The sequence below is a fragment of the Odocoileus virginianus genome, chromosome 32 (assembly GCF_023699985.2).
Source record: "Odocoileus virginianus isolate 20LAN1187 ecotype Illinois chromosome 32, Ovbor_1.2, whole genome shotgun sequence".
Taxonomy (NCBI): domain Eukaryota; kingdom Metazoa; phylum Chordata; class Mammalia; order Artiodactyla; family Cervidae; genus Odocoileus; species Odocoileus virginianus.
The window spans coordinates 2,713,902-2,738,036 of record NC_069705.1 but is presented as its reverse complement, the minus strand read 5'-3'; the positions used below and the strand labels follow the sequence as shown (position 1 = coordinate 2,738,036).

The 24,135-nt window shown below is 42.6% G+C and overlaps 1 protein-coding gene across 3 annotated transcripts in view; it reads right to left on the bottom strand.

The window, feature by feature from the left end:
* Positions 1 to 1,184: 1,184 nt before the first annotated feature.
* The window catches only part of HOOK3 (hook microtubule tethering protein 3), an 83,601-nt gene continuing 60,650 nt past the window's right edge, over positions 1,185 to 24,135 (bottom strand). For 2 of the 3 annotated variants that reach the window (XM_070459760.1, XM_070459761.1), the window contains exons 15-22: positions 23,215 to 23,355; positions 18,560 to 18,647; positions 14,336 to 14,370; positions 12,243 to 12,325; positions 11,117 to 11,217; positions 9,854 to 9,958; positions 9,056 to 9,127; positions 1,185 to 5,629 (exon numbers count right to left, since the gene is read on the bottom strand). In XM_070459760.1, the coding sequence (XP_070315861.1) occupies positions 5,489 to 5,629; positions 9,056 to 9,127; positions 9,854 to 9,958; positions 11,117 to 11,217; positions 12,243 to 12,325; positions 14,336 to 14,370; positions 18,560 to 18,647; positions 23,215 to 23,355 (766 nt within the window). In that variant the 3' untranslated portion in view covers positions 1,185 to 5,488. Of the gene's footprint in view, positions 5,630 to 6,079; positions 6,179 to 9,055; positions 9,128 to 9,853; positions 9,959 to 11,116; positions 11,218 to 12,242; positions 12,326 to 14,335; positions 14,371 to 18,559; positions 18,648 to 23,214; positions 23,356 to 24,135 lie in introns of all 3 variants that reach the window. The other variant, XR_011485083.1, reaches the window with a different exon arrangement.

The following is a 24,135-nucleotide window of genomic DNA, read 5'->3' as shown; positions in this document are numbered from 1 at the left end:
AAGTCTACTCTTGCCTTCACTTTAGACAAGAGTTTCTGCGGGGCCACTGTGTGTAATTAAGGCAGACATCAAACTGAGCGTACGGTTTGTAAACCGCACACATCAGCAGAGCCAGGTTACTGCTAGGGAGTTGGTAGTGAGTTTCAGTCACCAGAGATGTCTCATCTCATCACACCATCCTATCTTCACAGTCTTAAAGATCTAGTTTAGAGTGAGTAATGGATTACCAGTTTCAAGATGAAAACTGATGCTTTCCTCTCCACTCACAAACATGTACTGTTAATCTGTGCCCAGTGAGTACCCACTGAAAGGAAGGATGATTAGAAAATAAATGATTTTTGTCTACTTTTTTTTTAAACAAAATGACCATGTAAAGAATGACCATAAAGTCAGAAGACTTTATGTAAACTATTACTTTAGTATTACTATTAAGACCAAGTGTAGGTTGAATGGTGTCAGCACTTCCATCTGCCTGGATACTTGTTTATAATTAGGTCTTTTCGTCTGCCGATAATCGATCTACTCTTTAGGAATGGATCTGCCTTGGCAGCCTTAGATTACTTTCTCAGAGTTCTATGCTCTCTTACATGTAGCATACAAACTTATTTCATAGGATATTATTGGAAAATGTTAGAAGGCAGAAAAGTACACAAGAGAGGCATAATTGCTGAAACAGAATTCTTGGGAAGCATTGTCAGGCCGCAGTTGCCAGACTCATATACTTGCCATAACTAGATTCAGGTCTCTTGTTTCTCAAGTAATGTCCCTTCTCTATCACGTTAAGTGCAGTGTGAAGAATCCAAGTATATTTCAGGATAATATTAAATACAAATTTTAAAGCTTTTATGTTTATAAATACATGGAAATTAGGTTGATAAAAGGCTGTTTTAAAACAAATTATTGGTACATATTTCTCAAGAACATAATCAGTGACTGAAAAGAGATGGAGGTCATCACACTTGCCCTGTCCTTCACTTTATGAAAAACAGGAGCAAAATTTTGACACTTCCACGATTTAGGGGGATGGGGAGGGGCAGCTGTGTCAGTAGCAAATTATTTTATGTTTTTTAGGCTTCTGAGAAATAAACATTATTTATTGCACAACTTAAGAACAATAATATTACCGTGCTTAAACTGTTCACTAAAACATTTTCAAATTTTTCAATAAAATGAACATACACCAATTATTATTTAAATATGCTTTATAGAAAGTAAAAAACGATGAGACAAACAGAGAATAGCCTCCCTTATATAAAAACGTCATGATACAAAATATTCGAATCATCATAGTTACAAAGAATAAGCTCTGAAACTGCTTTTTTTCTTTTTGGAACTGCTTTCTAAATGTAGTGAAACTGGCCTCTACATCTACTAAAATGAGCTGCCCTTTTGACAGTTGGAACTAGAGGAAGAGAGATGATCATTATAAAAAGGGGGGGGGGGGAGAAAACGGAAAAAGCATGCAAAAATAATTTTCAAAGATTCTGAGATCCCCTCTTATTCTGTTCCTACCCTGCGGGGTACCACACAGACGTCACTGCTGAGAAATGTACCCCTCCATCAGTTCCACAGCCATTTCTAGGCAGAGTCACTTTGTAATTTGAGGATAAAAAGTCAAAACATGCGTCCACAGCTTAAGGAACAGACAACAAAACTCATGTTGCTGTTTTGCTCTCAGCTAAAAAAAGCAAAATGCCAAGCACTGTCTTCTCCCTCTAGGGTCACAGACGTTCTTATCTGGGTGGCTCTAAACTAACGAGGTTTATATTATCCGGGTTACAAGTGCTTTGTCAGATAAACCTCACATGTTCCAACTGGGGAAAGTTCTAATGCTCCCGGAGTCTGAGATCTGGACCACTGGAGATTCAATGTAGGAAGTCAGGATAAGTTCAAAAATTTAGAATTTTGCTTCAAGACAATTCCTATATCAGGATAGATTTTCAAACTTTTAGCAGGGTGTTGTTATCTTTAAAAGATGAATGTTGGTCAGAGAGCAAGAGACTCCAAAAAATATCTTCTATCATCAGATGTGAATAAATAAAGCTGCAACTAAGAAGGAAGTGTGAGTAAAAGAATTCATAAATAAAAATGTACCTCTCTTTCAACTTAAACCCCACTTCCCTTCACATCTGACTGCTGGTCTGTCTGTAACAGCACAGATTCGCATGCCTTCCTGAGGCCTGCTGATCGATGTGGCCGGATGCCTCTGACTGGAAACATTTAGCTTAAGTTTATGCAGTTGAGCTGTTACTACCCAGACAAAACAACAGCTGACAATATCATCCTTATTATAATGAAATCATCTCACTAGCCAGTTTTATCAAACAGAAATAATTCAATCCTGATCAGTGTTTAGAAAACAGAGTCTTGGGACTACCCTGGTGGTCCAGTGGTTAAGACTCTCCTGCTTCTAATGAAGGGGACACAGGTTCAATCCCTGGTCGGGGAACTAAGATCCCACATGCCACGTGGTGTGGCCAAAAAAAAAGAAAGAAAGAAAATGGAGCCTTTCTTTTGGGACTTCTTTTTTTCTTGGTTATTAGGTAATCAGACAAATACTAAAAAGATATGATGGAATTTGTATGAGTTCTCTTAAGATATGTACAACTGTATTTTTTATTCTCTTTTAAAGATGTGGTAAACTATAATATTTGCTGGATTTTTCCCCCCATTACAAACTTGTTAAATACACACTGCAGAATATAAAATTTATACTTTTGTGGTCTTTCATTACTAAGTTTGTATTTTCTCACCCTGGTTAGAAGGAAAACAGAAAATAAGGTTTCTGTTTAGAAGAATTCAGACCTGGGGTGACCCCTTGTCCCACCCTTAACGCAGTGACTCTGTGCTGACTCCATGGTGCGTCAGGACTGGCTTCACTGCCCCAGGGAGCACGGGCTTCATGGAGCCACTGTGCGTGGGCATCTGTCCGGCACGGCCCAGCTCAGCTCCCGCCTACGTGAGGCGCCCACTGTCTCGCAACTTGCAGAGAGACTGCATTGGCACAAACCTCCTAGAGATTAATAATCATCGCTGGGGAAAGAGAAATTCATCAAACCCTGCCCAAAAGCTGGGCTAAGGAAGCAGGGTTCTCACTGGGACAGTGCAGCTTTATTCCTGCTTTTCAAAAAACATCACACAGTGTTTAGAAATAACATTTCTGCTGTGGAATGAAAGCAATATACTAAAACTTAAGCCTGCTGTAAAGGTGAGTGAAGGTTATGAATGTAAACACCAAAATAATGGGATGCTGAAGAAAAATGGGATGGAAAATTTCTTTCCAGGAGCTTGGCACTTTCCCATGCAGAGAAACAAATCTGAGTAGGTGGGTGGGTAGGAGGCCAGGACGGGGCTAGTAAATAGAGAACTAAAAGGAAGACTCCTCATCTCTTGGGATAGAATCCACGTAAGAAACAGCTCAGGGACTCTGGTTTTAGTCTATCTTATTCTGTTGGTGTATTTACCAGTAATTTCAATTTTACCGAGGTTAGTGTTCATGCCTTATTTTAAAACAGTTGGATCTGTTCTCTATAATTTGTGAAATAAGGGGATGGGACATGGTAGGGGTGGGCGAGGCTGAACCATCTTAGATTTTAATCTTTTATTGTCAACACATTCCATGTGCTTGGGTCTGCCCAGCCTCCAGAAGCCCCAGGATGCACCTACTCACGTGGTTCTGTCCTTTCCTACTAACTCCTCCTGCTTTTCTTCTTAGCAGGCGGAGGCATTCACACTGAGCTCAGACTTCTGTACTTAATGTAAAAAATTAGCTCAAGGCATGGAGTCACTCCTGCATACATTCTAATACCCTTCTCCAGGTACAGGTTCTGAGGACAAATGAAAACACCATTTTCTTTAAAAAAGGAAATAAGGATTTAAAATCAGACATCCAAATAAAGTTTCTGAGAATTCTTAGGTACATTTAGCTTGATTTAAAGTTACTCATTAAAAAAAAAAGTTACTCATTTATATTTAATGTACAAAACTAAATGAAACCTGAACTTCCAAACAGCAAGTACATGAAATAGAATCTTCTTAATAGGTAACCTATCTAAAACCAAAACTGAACAAATGATCAACCTAATTTCAGTAAATTTTTGCTTTTAAAAAATGGACTGTGGTGCAAGAGAAAGGCTGGAGGGGAATATATTTAATATAATTTGGGGCCAAATATTTAAACCAATATGGAAAGTGAGCCAGAGACATTTCATGTTCAAATGAATGATATTTTGCATTTATATAGCACCTTATATAGTCAAAGTGCTTCACAGTCTCTTGTTACTTGACAGCCATTCATCAACGTAAATAAACAGTTTATAATCTGTCAACAAATGTAAGCACTTTGGGGCAACCAAATACCAGAGAGAGAATCTACTCAGCAGCCAATTCTTAGACTCATCCACAGAATTAAGAAACAGACCTGTCATAAACGTCACACACAGGAAGTCACTTACTGATCTTAATGACTGGTATTAAAGATGTTAAGTATTAGGAATTAGTGAGAAACAGAAGGGTCTATATTAAGGAATAAGACAAATGAAGTGCAAGTCAGCAAGGGAATTACCCCGAAGGTAAGGCTACCTGTGACTCGTAAGTTATATAAAAAATAAATCATTGAGACGTGGAGGGTGGTTGAAATTCAGTGTTAGCCCCATTGCAAGAATCTGATCCTCAGTTACTGTGATATTCCAAAACAAGAAAAAAAAAAAAAAAGAATGTACTGCCTGATTTTTTTTCTTCTGTAATTTCTCCTTGAATAGCCTAACCAACACATTCACTTCTGCCAGCAAACAAGATAGCATGAAATAATGAAATTCTATTTATGTTTTAAAAATAGTTTCCAAATCTTCAGACAAATTTAATTTTCTATAAAACAATGTGAAAACTCATTTTTTCCCCTCTAAATAATTCTCCCAGGGGCCTTCGGTGACAGCTGGTTAGCACCTCTGCCGATGTATTTATGTCTTTGCAAAAAGTGCACTTGCCAACCATTTCATGTAGTAAATATGTAAGTCATCTGAAGTGCATTTGGAAAACAATTGAAAACACAGATTAATACATCATAAAAAGATCAATTCCCTTTAAACAAAGACATTCTTAGAAAGCATGGTAACACAGAGGCACGATAAAGAATATAAATTGTATATCAATTCTTGGCAGAAAATCTAATTCATTACAAAGCCTACACCATTGGGGAAAGGACATTTTCATACAAAGAAAAGTACTACACTAATATACAACACGTTTAATTGGGCATTTAAAAAGATCTTTTGGCACGTTAAAAGGAACTGAAAGGACTACAAAATAAAGGACTGAGAAACTAAAACATTACAGATATAGAAGAGAGAAAGTCCTCAAATGAGACACGAGTAAATGGTAACATAAAGTAGAGACGAAATACAAGCGGGCTGAATTTCCTGAAACGCCGTTACATGTGACAGAAGTGTGTGTTGAACGCGGGTGTTCTGACCCCAGCGGCGGGACGCGTCTACCTTGCGGTGGCCGGCTGGACGTGGCCCGGGTAAGACCGCCGCGTGCTGGTGGCCTGCCTCTGCCTCGCCAGGAACGACTGGCCCGACCCTGTGCTAGCAAGCCTGTCTTCAGCCGCCTTTTTGTGCAGAGTCATCCCCTACATCACAGGGAAAAGAAGTCATCAGGAAACGGGAACACACTCTCACAGCGGAAAACCATCATGCAGAATTTGTTACGTGCGGCCAGAAGGCACGATTTAATCTGTAATTCTCTTCATTACAGATTGAGGTCTTACAGATATTTTAGTTCCAACAATTAGGTACAAATCTTCCTGTGGAGAAATGAAGGCTGAATTTTCTGAATTTACAATAATCTGGACGGTAGATAATAAGGAGATGGATCTCTGGAATTATATCACCCACATGAAATCATACACACTTCCCTTTCAGATCAGATGTATAAAGTGATTTTCCAAGGGAGAAAAAGGGTGATTGATTGGTAGCGGCTGATTCTGTAGGGTACGGAAATCACAGGGTTTAGGTGAACAGAAGACCACACAGCACTCGTTCTTTCTGAAGGCGGAGAGTCACACCAGGTGAATACGTACCACCGCGCTGCTTTTCTTCCCAGGCAGACTTGTGTTCTCAAGTTAAGGGGAGCTCCTGGCGGCCCCCAGCAGAGGGCCCACTTAGCGCAGGGGTCTTTCCTGAGGACAGAGAGGAGCCCACCCACGGGCCCACGACCTGAACAGCAGGGAGGCAGCCTGCGGCCCTCTCTAAACTGGGAGGAGCCCACAGTGAGCACTCTGAGCAGATGGGGAAAGACGCCTTGGTGCTCACTGAATGGGCTGAGCAGATGGGGCAAGACGGCCTCGGAGCTCACTGAATGGGCTGAGCAGATGGGGCAAGACGCCTCGGAGCTCACTGAATGGGCTGAGCAGATGGGGCAAGATGCCTCGGTGCTCACTGAATGGGCTGAGCAGATGGGGCAAGACGGCCTCGGAGCTCACTGAATGGGCTGAGCAGATGGGGCAAGACGCCTCGGTGCTCACTGAATGGGCTGAGCAGATGGGGCAAGACGCCTCGGTGCTCACTGAATGGGCTGAGCAGATGGGGCAAGACGCCTCGGTGCTCACTGAATGGGCTGGAGAGAAGGCTGGCCCGAGAGACGGGAGGAGCTGAGGGCGGCTGGCTCCTCCCGCCGGTGGCTGCAGACAAGACGATGGGAGCAAGGGGACGCTGGCGACAAGGAGGCGGGAGGACCAGGGCTAGGAGGAGAGGCAGAGAGACACCCAGAGGAGCTGGGCAACCAGCACAGAAGACAAGATGCACCTCCCATCACTGGTCAGCTCCACGGAAACAGGGGTCAGGGCTCAGCGTTTGAGGCAGACCCAACATCCTCCACTTTCCCAGTGAGAAAAGCCAGGATGCGTTTTTCACTCAGTTTGAAACTAAACCATTTAAGGATCTGAAGAAAATGGACAAGTATCTTTTGGTAATATTTAACCTACTGATTTGCCTACATATATTAACAATTATATTTAAAACATACCTATCTTTTTTTAAACTTTCATTATCAAAGCAACTTATTCAATTTCTTGACACACGTTTAAGATCTCAGGGTCCATCACAAGGCCATTCTCTGAGACACTTAATACCTTTCACCAGGTACTGAGCTACTCATCACCTTCACTTCCATTTCAGTTGTCTGAGATACAGAACTTTCTGAATGGATATATGACGCTTCTGCTGTTTGTTGCTTTAATCACTTAGTTACATCCGACTCTTTGTGACCCATGGACTGTAGCCCGCCAGGCTCCTCTGTCCATGGAATTCTCCAGGCAGGAACACTGGAGCGGGTTGCCATTCCCTTCTCCAGGGGATCTTCCTGGCCCAGGTTGAATCCGTATCTCCTGCAATGGCAGGTGGGTTCTTTACCTCTGAGCCACCAGGGAAGCCCTATGAAGCTTTTCCAGCTATCTTATCTGAACATAACTTGTGAGATCCTACTGGGAGTTATTCCTTCACTCTCTGCAGAGTTGAAAACTATCAATAGGATTCTTCTTTAAATACCACGTCACAGAGTACATCAGTTTGGTTCCATAAGAAACATAATATGTGAAGTCATGAAAATCAATCACCTATATGAAATCACTAGTATGGACTGAGGGTCAGCGCTCCAAGGTTGCTACACTCACCCTGAAGGAGGTCAAAGAGGAACCAGTACAGGTGACATCAGGACCAGCTCCCAGAGACCTCCCTTAAATACAGTTTTTTCTTATTTTTTACATTTTATTTTCAATTAATCTATACTAACAGTAGTGATACCATAAATCCAGTAAGATTTCCTCTTTTCTTTTCTAAAATTGTGATAAAATCTTAAATATGTAGCTTTAACCAAGGCAAATAAATATAAATGTGGACATGCCACAAAATTGTGTGAATTTCTGACAAAAGCTCAAATTACACTATTAGCAGACCTGGGACACTAACCTTTAAGACACAGTAGCTGTAAAATGGCATGATTTACAACTGTAATTGTAAAATGGTATTGTGTCACGAACACAACTACAGGGTCAAATGGGTATGGGCAAAGGAATCTGTCGCAGGCAACTAAACTCACATCCTGAAAAGGCAAAAGTGGTCGTGTTGGGAAGAACAAAGAGGAAAAAGAAGGGCTTCCCTGGGTGGCTCGGCGGTAAAGACTCCGCCTGTCAGTGCAGGAGACGTGGGCTCGAGCCCTGGTCCGGGGACCCCACACGCTGCGGGGCAACTCAGCCCGTGCGCCACAACCGCTGAGCCTGTGCTCTAGAGCCCGGGAACTGCGACTACTGAGCCCACGGGCCCTGGAGCCTGTGCTCTGCGACAAGAGACGCCACGGCAGTGAGAAGCCTGTGCACCCCAAATACAGAGTGACCCCCGACCCCGCACTGCGGCTCGAGAAAGCCCACACAGCAACCAAGACCCCACGCAGCCCAAAAGGAAATAAAGCTATTACAGAGAAGATGAAAAGGTCTAGGAAAAAAAATATTGAAAAAAAGTACAGCATTCTTCAAAATCCATAGCTCTCCGTATCTGGAAAAATCTTACTGAAAGTCAAAATGCTGGTGAGCATTTATTTTGCCCTGCAATACATACATTTTTTGTGTATTGGAAAATTCAATTTCAAAACCTGCATTTGTTCAGGGTCCCACACTGAACATTTACCAAACCCTGTGAGACAGTTAAACTATCTTCGTTACAAGAACCACTCCTGCAAAGGCACTGAAATAGTCCCACAAAACAAAACCTACTCCATCTGTGTTTAGACATGACTGAAGTCACTACGCCCAAGGACAAATGGTTCTGAGAGACAGAAATTTTCCCATCCTTCAGGACAGTGCCCACAGTGTTCTAACCCCGTTTATGGGTTCTTGTATCTGCTCTTCGGCCCTAAGATCAGCATTAGGGTTTTGTCAGTGTGTGTTAGGATGGCAGTTACTTTCAGATTCATTCGGTAGAAGGACTTCTACACTAAAGGCAGTGTAACAAGTAATACACACTCATTGAACTTTGCAAAGTGTTTTGACATGTTATTTTCTTACCATGTTGTACCAGGCACTGACAATGTATTTCTCTTCCATCTCTCTTTGACTCTTTGTTTTCTCATATTCTTTCTAAAAAGCAAACACATGTAAGCATGTAAACATGAAAAACATTCAACAGTAATAAAAATCTAATTCACGCCCATCTAAATTCACGGGCACAACTGTACAGTTGGCCCTCTACATCCACAGGTTCCGCATCCACAGAGTCAACCAACTCGACACCCAGAACAGTAAGCACAGGGCTTTCCAGGTGGCTCAGTGGTAAAGAATCCTCCTGCTAATGCAAGAAACACAGGTTCCATCCCTCGGTCGGGAATGTCCCCTGGAGAAGGAAATGGCAACCCACTCCAGTATTCTTGCCTGAGAGATTCCATGGACAGAGGAGCCTGGTGGGCTAGAATCCACGAGGTCAGGGGTCACAAAGAGTTGGATACAACTTAGCGACTAAACAATGACAAAAACAAACAAAAAGCCATATATTCCAAAATAGAAAAAAACAGACAAACAAAAAAATCCATAGCATTTACACGGCATTAGGTACTACATTGCAGGCAGATTCGTTACCGCCCGAGCAACAGTGAAGACCTTGCATAACTAACCTGGACATGGTTCAGCGCACATGGATGATGTGCAGAGACTGTGTGCAAATAACCACATTCACTACTGTCTATAAGGGACTTTGCAGCCACAGATTTTGGTAACTGTGCCCTGCAGATGTGGAGACTGGACATGGCAAAGCTTCTAGAATCAAAAATAAAAAAATCAAATGTCTTATCATATCATATAGAAAACTACCTCCAATGAATGGAATTGCCGGTCCCGTTCCTGGAGCTGATTTTTAAGAGCTTGTATTTCTGGTGCTGCTCCTTGATTTTGTTTAGGATCTAAAGTACGGATAACCTGCAGAAAGTAATAAAACAAAAAAGTTTAAGTCTCAAATCTACAGTGTGTGACATCTATGGCAGCAGTTATTTTAAAAAAAAAAAGGATAAACCTTATGAGAGTCCAAAGCTATCTCACAAGGATACTTTAAAATTTGAATGTATGAAATGATGTTCCATTGTTACAACCTTTAATTATAGAAAAGTTTAAAATTAAGTGAAAGAGTCCATTATAAGAAGTAATTCTGGCTTAAAACTCATCAATCACAGTACAGTAGACATGACTGACGGCAGGCTTCCTTTTTCTGTTCTTCTGAACTGATTCAGAGACCTCTGCCTCTGACCAGATGTGTGAGTCCAGCCATGGGTCTCCATGTCTATACGCCTGTCACTGTGACAGTCTCCTCTGCCACAGGCTGGGGTTTAGACTCGGGTGGGGGACACAGGTCTAGCTGGGACACCTGTGGGCTTCCAGGAGGGGTCTTTTTGGCCCATCAGTTTACTGTCAAAACCAATCAAGCCTGCAGAAAAATGATCAAGTCTACAGAAAACTTGTAAGAGCAGAACAGTGACAGCACGTTTCCTTTAACACAGACTTCTTGGGCTCCCCCTCCACTCCAATGCCTATTTCTACTTTTCATAACATGGATTTTCACCCAAAAATCTGGATTTATCTGATGACTTTCTAAAGGTAATTTATTTAACCTGTTCCAATAACCTCATTCTCCCGGGGAACTGGCAGCTAGGCCCGGAAGCCAGTTTAGATTCGGGCTGACCACAGCTGAGGCTCTTCGGGAGGCAGAGGTCAGGTCTCCTAGGGCGTGCAGCTAATCTTCTGTTTCGTCGCACAGTGAGGCATGTGGGATCTTAGTTCCCTGACCAGGGATCGAACCCATGTCCCCGGGCCTTGGAAGTGTGGAGTCTTAACTACTGGATCACCAGGGAAGTTGCTCATGCAGCTAACTTGAACTATTAGGCAAGGTGAGGACTGCCCCTCCTCTCCTACAATGAAAGGTGCTTTCCTCTTGATAACGAGGAAGTAGCCCGCGGGTGGGGCACCGTTTCGGTTCATCTCCTCATGGTCTGAGAGGCCATGGTTCAGGCGTGTATCATGAGAATCACGAGATGTCAGTAAACCATGATCGGAAAGCAGTAAGACTCGCAGACTCACACTTACACTTTTGGCTTTCTCTAGGTATTTTTTATATCGTTCTTCCATTTGCTTCATTTCCTCTTCTTTCTTCCGTAAAGCTTCTTGTAATTCTTCAATTTTTAAGGCTATTGATGAGACAGTTTAAAAAAAAAAAAAAATTTTTTTTAAAGACCATAACAACTTTAAAAATACTTCAACTGACAAAACAGTAAATAGTTAACAGCTTTGAGAGATTGTTTGGTCTATCCTTATATATAATTTTATTTTTAAAAATTCACAATCTTTTTGTTTAACAGAATGCTTTTCTTAGAAATAAAAACTATACTATGGAAGTACACAAATTATAAAAAGCATTCATTGAAGGCTAAAGGGATGACAAAATGTGGTCTATGTATACAAATAGTTGAATATTATTCAGCTTCAATCCTGATACACGCTTCAACATGAAGTGAAAATGAAAGCCATTATGCGAAGTGAAATAAGCCAGACAAAAAGGGACAAACACTGTATGATTCCTCTTATACGCGTTGTATACAAGAGTCAAATGCAAGGGACTGAAAGCAGGATGGAGGTGACCACAGGCTGGGAAGACAGGAGGTGTGGAGTGGGTGTTTAATTAGTAGAGTTTCAGTTTGGGAAGATGAAAAAGTTCGGGAGATAGACAGTGGCTGTGTGACATTGCAAATGTACTTAACATGTCACTTAACTGTATACTTAAAAGTGGTTAAAATGGTCATTTTTTATGTTATGTATATTTTACAACACGAAAAAAGTAAAAGTTTGTATTGCTCCCGCCTCCACACAAAAGGATCGATGGTCAAGTTACCTACATGTGCAAATATTAATAAAAGGAAAATAGTTTGGCTGATATACTGCAACTACACTATGAAAATAACTTCATAAAATATTCATTAGCATTCATAGTTAAGGAAAAACCACAACGGAACTAGAAATCTAAGAACTGTTGTACTGATGATCACACACACACACATACTCTTTCTGTGCTCTCTGTGAACAGGGCACATTCCTTAATCGCTAGAAAATATAATAGGGCCTATTTCTAAAAGTACAAAATTTTACATAAACTCATTATCATGAGGGTAACGCATGCCTAACCACCTGAAAACTCTGATAATCAGGAAAAACTCACAGCTGTTGTTAAATCTTGGCTCAAGATCTTCAATGATGGCCCTCTTCTTCTGCAGCTCATTATTGGCTTCATGCAGCTTCTCTCTGTACCAAAATATACAACTGCGTCACCTACTACTGTTTTGCATTTTGTTCACTTGAAATGAAAGAGGTAAGTTCTTTATTCTTAGGATACACTAGCATATAGCGCACAAATGCTATGAAACAAAGATGAAAAGACTTAACCAACATATTAATATTTTCTAAACGACTAAAAAAGAGAGACAAAAATCTCAGAGTCTGAGATAGAAGTCACACTTTCATATAAACCTTCAGCCCAGGGGGCCAAATTCAGCCCGTGGCCCGTTTCTGTGTAGAAAGCTTTTAGGACACAGGGCCTTGGTTTACATACTGTCTGTGGGTGCTCTCAAATCAGAATTAGGTGGTTGTGACACAGACTATGGTTTGTAAAACCTAAAGCCACTGCTTTCTTGTTCCTTACAGAAAACGTTTCTGACTCCTGGCCCGGAGGGGCCTACCTGGGACCGTGACCACTGCTGTCAAGACTTGTGTTCAGCCTTGCAGCTTCTGCCGATTTGTCACGGGAGCCACGGGGAACTAAGACAGGCCTCCTCTTCACTAATCAGGTGCTTTTGAGGAAGATTTTTACCATGTAAATGACTGAACACGGAACCATGGTCAGGTAGTAGTTTTATGAAACAACAGGTATTCTATTTTCCGCAACAAAGGGGAGGGAAATGACAAAAGGACAGACTTCAGCATGAAATTCTCACTGCAGGTAACCCCCAGCGGCTGGGAGGTGACAGGTGCTATTCCAGAAGTTTAAGCACCTGCCCAGGGTCAGACTTGCTACCAACTGTCAGTGGCTCGGAGCACTCACTTCTGCCACATTAAAGAAGAATCTGGACAGCACACAGCGAGCTGCCGGACTGGAGAATTCTTCCCAATCCCTGCAGGACATGTCACGTGAGCTCTGAGGTACCCAGGGTGTCTGGTTCACCACAGCCCACCAATGGAACACTCCACCAGGCTGGCAACCCATGGCCACCCACACTCAATGTCTTTAAGGACAGAGTTCGGCCAGGGTACGACAGATAGAAGGACTAAAGTTGATACTAGGTGTGAGAGAAATCACAAAACATGCCTAACATCGTCAACCTCCGATAAAGAGGGACAGACACTTCTTCATGAGAAAACAAATGTCATATTTTAAGATGGAATCTTCTAGATTAAAAAGTCGTGTTCGGGTATGCTAGCAATGCAAGGAGGTCTTTGAAAGGCTGCCACCGTGACAAGCTTAATGATACTTTAAAACATTCATATAAAAAGGAAGGTTCAGCTGGCCACAGGCTCTAGAGCTGGGAGAGAGCAGTCCAGGAGGCCAAATTCAGCCTGAGGCCGGTTCCAGCATAGAAAGCTTCAGGGACATAGTCACAGCACTGGTTTTACACTCACACTGTCCACGGCTGCCTTCGAACCACAGCTAAGTGGCTGTGGCACAGACCATGGTCTGCAGAACCTGAAGCAACTGCTCTCTGTTCTTACAGGAAACATTTCTGCCTCCTGATTCGGAGGGTCACACAGTCCTACCTGGGACCATAAATACTACTGTGAAGACAGAAAACTCTGGAAGCTCATGTGAGAACACAGTTCTAATGCAGCAACTGGTCTGATTCAAGGACCTTGGGTGGAGATGACCCTTTAGACCAGGAGACCCACAACCCCTGGGCCACAGGCTGGCACCCGTCCGTGGCTGGTCAGGAACCAGGTGGCAGAGCAGGAGGTGAGGAAGTCTCACTGTATTTAAGGCCACTCCCCGCTGCTCACAGTCACACCTGAGCTCCGCCTCCCATCCGTTCAGCAGGGGCATTAATAAATGTCACGTGCTTGAATCATCCCGAAACCATCTCCCCCTCTCCCTGTCCGTGGAAAAACTGTCTTCCATGAAAACCAGTCACTATTAACATGTCTCATGATCGTCTCTACCTTGAGGGCCACCCGGTCCCCTGCCTAGATGCTTTGTAGCCACCAACACAAAATATTTCTGCTTCTCTGGACACCCCAACAATGGGCCGCAACAGTTTTTATACTCACAGATGCTCTTCAAGCTTCTTTTTTAGAAGAACTGACTGAAAATGGAAAATAGAAAATAGTTTATTACTTGACATTTTAACGAATACATTAATTACTTTTTTAAAAAATGAAGAGTACTTGCTCAGGGTAGCAAGTAACTGAGCAAGCCCTCAGAAAGTTCTCTGATCAGAGTCTGAAAACACATGATGTACCCACGTTTGTTTCTCTCTGATAAGGGAGACAACAGCTCAGAAGTGATAGCAATCAGTATAAAAACCCCCAAAACTGCATATCTGAATTCTCTACTTATAGCCAGGGAAATGAATCAAAGAGTCCTTTAGGTACAGACCTAATGTTCCTGGACACAATAGGCAGGTAAAAGTCTAACAATAGCAACAGACTTGCCCTAAGACACTTTCTGGGCTTCCCTGGTGGCTCAGAAAGTAAAGAATCTGCCTGCAAAGCAGGAGAACCAGGTCTGAGTCCTGGGTCAGGAGGATCCCCTGGAGGAGGAAACGGCAACGCACTCCAGCATTCTGGCCTGGGACAATCCCACGGACAGAGGATCCTGGTAGGCTATAGTCCATGGGGTCACAGAGTCGGACACAACTGAATGACAAATACGTACACAAGATACTTTTTGTCCACTGTGTTATTTTCCCTGCGTCATGAGATCAACTTATATAAACAATGAGTGACTTAATCCGAGATTTCTGATTAGCACAGGCTGGAAATAACTAATGTGATGGAATGGGAAAATGAAAGATAAGTTAGCCACAGCATTTAACACGCTGGGGAATGCAGCTTTGATTGGGTATTAAAAAAAGTCTCCTGAGATGCAGGAGGTCAGAATGTATGCAAAGAATAATGGCATTCCATACAGGACCGCCAGGTTTCAGGATCAAACTCAGTACTAGTGGGGTACATATTACGAATGAATTTTATGAAGCAGTTCATGTTGAGATACATGGTTACATAATTAATTCGGCCGGATTCAAGTAATATGGACTTAGAAAACAGACTGTCCAATCAGTGCAGAGCCACACGGGGGGCACACCCCTCACACCAGGCCCTTCCAGTTTCAGCCCCGACTCCATAATGATGGCTGTAATCGCTTGCTCCAGCTCACTCTGACCCAGCCCTGGACTACTGACATGCCCTGCTCTGCTGAGCGTGTCAACTGCCACAGTGCTCTCCACCACCGCGTCCCCCAGGCACAGAGAAAGACACCAATCCCGCTGGCTTTTGATTACTGCCGTCCCTTCTCCAGTGCCGAGGGTGAAACGAACACACTTTCAAAAAACATCTTCGCTTTCACTGTGCATTTATGTTTTGATTAGGCTCTAAGCAAATTTCATTGTCAGTGTTTATTCTGAGATAGTATGCAGCAAGTAAGATGATGCTTTAATGAGCGGTTACTATGCCGGGCATGGCACTGAAGTTTGTTGTGTGCGCTGACTCGTGGCAACCTCACCACAGTGGGTACCACCAACACCTCTTGGGGATGAGGAAGTGAGGCTGGGGGGACGCCCGGACGCTTCCAGAGCCCCGCACTAGAGCCCAGGCCTGCAGACCCAGAGTTTATGCACAGGCTTCATGCTCCTGCCTCCTGGGCCACATGCCTCTCCAGCTGAAGACTGGTTCTCTCATAAAGTGTGGCAGGAGGTGGCCAGACCGTGGCAGCAAGCTCGTGTCAAAACACTTTATAAAGACAAACCAATTACAACACTGGGGTGGGAGCGCGGTGGGGAGAGAAAGGAGCTGAGTTCCTTTTAGTCTGACTTGTTAGCTTTTTGATATCCTTTAAGTATCTGAATTGTAAAGGGCACAAACCTATAGGTAATCTTGGTTATCTTCATTTTGCATAGAAGCCCCGTAATTTAAAATTTCAACAACATCAACTATGATGGCAGATAATGCATACATCAAAACACTGCTCAATATATAGAAATGAATAGGAAGCCATACTTACAATAGCCTTGAGCAGAAACCATGCCAAGAGACAGAGAAGACACATTAGTACGAAGCATACACAGCAGCCAACAGAAGGAACGATTTAGTAATTCATGAACAGAAGTAAAAGATATGCATTTTGTTCAAAAAATGTACATTTTTCTTTCTTCTATGATCTCATCCTGTCTTGTTCTCTGGAGTTTTATACACTGTGGCTAGCTCAAATTATCCATATGCCTGGATAGAACCAATGCTTTTCTGCTTCCACGCTAAAAATAAATGACATAAAAATAATAATAAAAATGTGCAAACCATGCTACTCTGCCTTAAGGTCACACGACTGTGCTTTTGATAACAGAAATGGGCGGAAATTGTGCTGTTCTTCAGAGAGGACCCATCCCACTTGGCTGGTGGTTCTATGCATTACATGTTTGGAGAGGCAACACTGTAGGCTGAGCGAGAGACAGAAGACAATAGCATGAAACATCTGCTGGGGAAGAACCACATGGCATGGACCACATTTCCCTCCAGCCTGTGGTCAGAGTGAGGAAAGCTTCTATCTGAATCTATAGAGTGGAGAGTTCTGAGAGGAATTTCAGGAATTTACAGCAAAACATCTCATTAACACTGAACAGTCAAATAAACCGGGTCATTTATGCTAACAGTACTTTCAGGGTTGGAAACTCATGTCTGAAATGTCGTCTCTTGAAGTAGTGACACGCAGCGTATTTAATTAGATTTCATCCCCACAGTGATACCTAATCAAGCCATGTAAAATTATTTTTTGTAGAATAAATCTCTTTCTGTGTGCTTTAATATTAGAGAAACAAGTATAGCGGTTATTGTTCTAACACTAAGGTTGAGGAGACACTGATGTTTTGTCATATTTACTTCCTGTGACCCACACATTCTTCCTCTCTGCTGTAACAGACCAACAGGAAGTCTCCTCAGAGTTTCCAAGACCAAAACCAAGTCTAGGGTTACCTCAGTTTAAGGGACCTAGTGGTTCCACTGAACTAAGAAATGTCACTTTGGTTCACCTCTAAGACCCTCTTGGTGAGGTTTACTAGTACTTTCACACACAAATGCTGGCTCTGCTTGTCATTTAGCGTTCTGGATAAAGGCATGTGTAAAAAGTAAACTAGTTCCATTTTAATAAGGGAATGCGGTAGTATAAACATTGGTGAGAATCTGGGGAACTGGGAATTCACGTGGGGAGCTAAGAAGGACTACACATTAGAGGATAAGCTGCAACCTGTGACCTCAGAGGGCACGTGGCCAGCGTAACCCAGACGGTGCACGCGTAAGAAACCCAAGAAATCATCAGGTCATGGATGAGCTCTCGTATCTCACACCCTCAGGCCTTAAGCAATACCCTCTTAGGTTACTGAGGCTGGATGAAACTGGATGGGTCTACAGTTTTGATGCTGAGTGCCCAGAATGACTCCAACAATGAGAATAACCAAACAGGTTTATACTCAAAAGTCAGCGGATTGCGCTGGCAATGGGAAAAAAATCACCACCTGACGGAAGCAAAGACTGGTCACGAGCATTCAGTTTTTATCCCCTCTTCAGGTTAGTTTTGAGCTCTCTGCAAGTGTAGCTCTATTGTACACAGCTTATTAAATGTACAGGATTTGCAAAATGAGACTGGTGCACGCCTTTGTTAGACTGACTGCTACGTGCCGCGTGAGCACCTTGATGTGCGGGGAGCAGGAGGAGGTGAAGGAGGAGCTGTTTCTGCCTCCACATTCTTGCTGTATCCTCGGCGAGCGCCTGCCGAGCAGGCAGGGCTGTGACAGAGGGGCGGACGGAAGAAGGTCAATGAGCTTCTGTCTGAGCGTGTGTGTGTGTGGCCAAGGGCAGGGGCAGAAAGAGGGACTCATGAACCCGGAGAGGGTAGGATTCTAGGAAGGGCATTATTTTCTTAAAGCCAAATTTTATATCAAACATTGCTACCTGAACATGCTAAGATTCTATCAGCACTTTTTTTTTTTTTTTTTGACCAGAAGGAAAATCAATACTCTGAAAACTGAGTTGAGCATGTATGGAACACAAAAGCCTAATTCCTTAGCTAAAAACTACAAATGAAATTCTAATTCCTAGCAGGGTGAATCTGAATGAAACAATAAAGTCTGGTCTTTTCATAAGGACTGTCAGTAAAAGGAAAATATTGTTTCTTTTCTATAACCAATATAATCAGAGTTATTTTGATAGAGACCATAAAAAATGTTATAGCTTTTCTAAACATTATGAAACTGTTGGACCATTACTGTATAAAATAAGACTTACATCTTCTGCCTTTGAGCCTTGATCTTGTAAAGATTTTTGCAGCTCTTCCACTTGCGACTGTACTTCCAGGAGTCTTTGATTCACCAGCCTAGAAATAAAACATACATTAATATTCCAAGTTCTGACTGAACTTATACCTTTTGCCTTAGGTTTTCATATAACGAGCAAAACAAAGTCTCATATTACAGTCGTATCAATTCACTTTTGTCATTATTTTTTGTATAGCTTGAAATTTCGATGATGACATCCAATGCAGTGTTTTTGATAGACACATTGTGTTGAGCTGGTATACTGATGCACATATATTCGTTTGAAATTCACTTCAGTATACATTTATTCAAATGAGTGCTCAGTGTAGTGGTAAAAGATCCTTGTGGGATGTCCCTGGTGGTCCGGTGGTTAGGATCAGCACTTTCACTCCCAGGGACCTGGGTTCAGTCCCTGGTCAGGGAACTATGATTGGGCAAGTCTCCAGGCGCAGCCAAAACACAAAAACAAAAAACCTGCACTTGGGGAGGCAAAATGTAAACAAATAATATACGAGATAAATACTTCAACACAGCACACAGAAGTACCGAGAGGAGTGATAACTGCTCAGAGAAGCGAGGACCACACCTCAGAGTGTGGAGGAGTCAGGCTTCACCTGAACTGAGACCAGAACAACAAATAAAATGCTTGTGTGGTTAATGGTGGAAAGGGGATTCAGGACCGAGAATTCAGCACGTCCACAGGGCACAGAAAGGGAGCAGGTATGATGAGTTCAGGAATGATGTGGTTGAATTCTACACTGTGACTACGTGATGAGGAGAAGGAAGCCTGGAGATGAAACCAGAGGAGAGGCTGGGCCACCATGTGTGAAATTCAAGTGTGTTTTCATTTATCCTATGCTCAGTCGCTCAGCTGTGATTGAGTCTTTGTGATCCCATGGACTGTAGCCCACCAGGCTCCTCTGTCCATGGGATTTCCCAAGCAAGAATACTGCGGCAGGTTGCCATTTCCTATAATCAGGTCTAAAATTTGGTTGCAAGGGAATAGCCCAGCCAGCCTTTAAAAATGCTGACTCTGGAGCTCAGTCTCCACAAATTCTCTAGATCATTAGGCTGCAACGGTCGGGGGACTAGTGGGTCTTGGGTGATGTTGAAGGAGCTGACAGTATTTCAGAAAGATCACGGTGCCGGGCGAGTCAAAGAGATCATTTTGGAAGGCGGAGAGCAGCAGGAAAGCAGGAAGCCCGGGCAGAGGCCACCGCAGTGATGACCACGCGTCCCTGAAACAGAAGGGGTCTGAGGAGGAGAAGAACAGAAACCACAAACGAACAGAAGGAGCAAAATACAGCTGAGGATTTGACTCTCTGCGACCAAGAACTACTTCCTGAGAAAGGGAACACAGGAGGACAGGCTGAGCCAGAAAACGAAGAAACTTGCCCGGTATTTGTTGAAAATGAAGTGATGGGAAATGCCTGTTACAGCGGCTAGACCCTTGCAACTGGCGCCCAGCAGGAGGGCGGAGCGGGCCCTACAGACCCAAGGGCCGTCTGGCGATGGCTGGAGCCGTGAGCATGAACGACAGTGGCCGCCATAAGTGCGGCTCAGTGCACAAGAGACCAGCAAGGTCCCCAGCAGATCACCAAGCAGAGGGCGGAAGGGACGGCTCACCCTGGAGAGGAACCAGGGACTCAGAAGGAGCGAGCGAGGGCTGCTCCTGAAGCTGAGAAGAACTGAGGAGGGGGAAGTGATCAACAGTGAACACGGTAAAGAGGGGAGGAAGAAAAGCCCAGGATGCTCCCATGGGGCTGGCGGTTCTAGTCATTAACACTTTAGGAAAAGTCAGATGCCCCCCATTAAGGACAAAACAGGACAATGACTATTTAGAATCCAAACAGCCAAGAATTTCAGCATGAAACTTTTTACTCAACAAGAAATTCTTATTAGAAACCTCCAGGTGCTATAATTTAGTGAGAGTCACAGTAAAGATATAATAAACCTATAATAATAATTGGTAATTTTTCACACGAAGGAATCGCTTTTCCACTCAGTGAAAGAATTATCTGAAAATTCACATTCAATATGGGAACAGAGGTACATAAGTACATTACTGACTGTAACTTTCTTTAATCTTCTCAGGAAGCAATACAGAAAATACATCAAACTATAAGACTATTTCAACTTTCCATCCTAGCGATTTTTGAAATTTATTTAGTCAGCAAATATTACTACTAGTGGAGGCCATTGTAAGTGTCATCACACACAATCTAAAATACTGGTTAAAGTATGGCTCAAGCATGTACACACATGTATGAAGCTAAAAAACGTACGTAAATATATATGAAAAGGTTCACCGACAAAAGAAGTGATGGGTTATAATGCCGACCTCACGAGAGAGAGATTCTGATGTGGCTGTGCTGTGGACACTTCATGCCTCTCCTAATACTGCTGGAGGGTCAGCAGGTATCACGGATTCTAACAAATGCCAACTTATTGCAAAACTAACTGGAAGGGACTTTGGAGGCTGAGCTCTCCTTCTAAGGTGAGGTACGTTGTGAGCAAATCGGATTTATGGTCATACAGCTCCAAGACTCAGTGAGACTGAAACTCTGCTTGCTTGATGCGAGTCCAGGGCTGTCAACCACTAGGAGGTTAAGGCAGAGACCAGGTAATGTGCGTACTTACTAAACTCAGTAAGACAACACATGATAATTCACCTAAGAGGAAAAGCATTCAGTGAGCGGAAGACGTCAAAGAAAATGTTTTACAAATGTGGCAGAAGATAAACTGGTTGACGAGAGGCTCTGAAGTCAGGTGGCCTGGGTCTCAGTCCAAATTCCTCCATCTGCAAAACTTTAATAAAGTAAGACCACATGTTCAAAACACTCAGCACAGTGTTTGGAACAAAGAGTGGCTTAATAAATGCTAGCTACTATTATTATTATTACTGTGGCAGGTCATAAAACCCACAGATGGCTATGATATACAGGTAAGTTATTGGTGTTGCAATCTGATAAACCAAATAACAGGCACTTGGGAGGTAACCAGTCATCTGTATGTACAGGTGCTGTAATACGAATGACAGCTAGCCGTTCTGTTTTTAAGGAGAAAAGGGCAAAAGCTGTAGTAAGGCCTGTGAAAGACATGGCAAAGTGTTACAGAAGGTGTAGTAGGTGTTGATTCACTGACAAGAAATCAGTGTCGGGAGAAGGTTCTCCCGACTAAGATGCTAAGATTTAGAGGAGGCCGAGGATGGAGGGGTAATTCAAGATGCTCTCAGCTGGGCTCTGCATGATTGCCACCTATTTTCCACTGTTCTTATTCCTCTCCTTTCTCTTTTCCCACTTTTTCTAAGTATTTTTTTAAATAAAGTACTCTATGCTCCTAAGAGTTGATATGCAAATGTCTTCTTATGTTTATATTCAATTACGCTCTAATACCTCACCCTGTGACATACACTGTTTGCTGACTCTCCCTCAGCAGGTTTAAAAATTAAAGTCACAGGAGGAAAGGTGGAGTATGTAAAACTGTCATAACAATTTTGACTCTCAAGACTGACTCATACCTGGAAAATGCCAAATCTATCAGGCATAATAAGCAAAGAATCTGCAATATCACATCAACTGTGAAACTATTTATAAAAATGTCAAATCCCTCAAAAAATGACAGAATATCACAGCTCTAAGAGAAAGAAAAGACACCATATGTTTGGGATCTAAGAAACGGTTCCAAAAAGGAAAAGAATCAGAAGATTGTCACAACAAAATATAAAAGTAATCCTTGCCCGAGTAAGAACTGCTTTTAAAAGCAGCTGGAATGACTGCCTACTGCAACACTCTGAGAACTTACAAGCAGCAAAGTGATATGCTTATTAGATTTGCAGATACTAAATTCTCAAAATAATTGGATTATTCATAAGATGGATGATTTCCAACTAGAGTAGCAAGAATTAACAGATTAAAAAAAGAAAGCTCTATCAATTCAGTTACGAGGGATCCCACTGTGTTCCTTATACCAACTGATTCTTTGAAACATCAGCTTGTCTACACAGGGCAAACTGATTAATCTGATCATGACGATGAAGTAAAAGTGTCTCCAAAGACTGTCAATTAATGGTGACGTGATTTTATCCTCTAGGTTTTTTTTTAATGATTTTGTTTATTTCTGAGTAATTAATTTTGCCTTTGGCTGCGCTGGGTCTTCACTGCTGCGTGCGGGCTTTCTCCAGCTGTGGTGAGTGGGCTTCTCTCTCATTGCTGAGCCTTCTCTTGTGGCTCCAGGGTGTTTGGGCTTCGGGAGCTGTGTCCCCAGGGCCCTAGAGCACGGGCTCAGGAGGTGTGGTGCATGGGCTGCGTTGCTCCTTGGCACGTGGGGGCTTCCTGGACCAGGGATCAAACCCATGTCTCCTACATTGGCAGGCTATTTAAGCTTCTAGTTTTAATTAGTGATTAGGAAGGGGAAATGGCAGGACTTTCCTATCATTTTGCCTGAAGAACTGAAGATGGGGCCGCTATCACAGAGACACAGCCCTTTTGGGCATATCTGCCCATAAGTGGAAAAAAGTACTCGTGATATGAAACAGAGGAAAACACTCTCACTTGCACCCTACAGCTCAGATCTATGTTTAAAGGGATCAGATCAGGGTGAGTGGAGTAGCCGCCACGCCCTCACCTGTTCTCCGTCTCCAGCTCGTTCTTGCGGAGGTTGGCGTCATCCAGAAGGCTCTGCAGCAAGGCGATCTTCTCGTTGTCAGAACCCTCCTGGTTGATTTTCAACATCTTATTTTCATGCTGAAGACGAATGAGCTTCTCCCTGAGAGTGGAAGAAAAACTGATTAACACGGTTATCAAAATCCAGCTAGGCGCCGTTACAGATTTAATATGTAGAACAGAAATGAAAAAAAAAAAAAAAAAAAAAAAGAATCTGCAAGAAATTTAGCTCCTAACTGGCTAAGACATCATGCCTCAGGTCTCAAGCCCTTTCTTTTTTTTTCATTTATTTTTTATTAGTTGGAGGCTAATTACTTTACAATATTGTAGTAGGTTTTGCCATACATTGACATGAATCAGCCATGGATTTACATGTGTTCCCCATCCCGATCCCCCCTCCCACCTCCCTCTGGGTCTTCCCAGTGCACCAGGCCCGAGCACTTGTCTCATGCATTCAACCTGAAGCCCTTTCTTTTTATAATAGAATTGACAGTCTGAAGATAAACAATCTCCAAACATCATGATGTGTAACGAATGAGGTTTCAAAATCCCATTTCCTTTCTGATTTAAACATTTACACATTCTGCCAAACTGCTCAAAAGAAAAGCTATATAACCACAAAAAAAAAAAAAATTTTTTTTGTAGTTCTTTGTGGCGATGGATACTAACTGAACTTACTATGGCGATCATTTCACAACATATACACATATCAAACCATTATGTTGTACACCTAAAACTACTACAAAGTAGTCAATTATATCTCAATTAAAAAATTGTATCTCTTTAGTTTATGAGGTTTCTAACTTTTCCACACCCTTAACATTAGTGAAAATTATCACTTTTAATAGATTTTTGCAAACTGTGAAAGACAATCTCACTATGT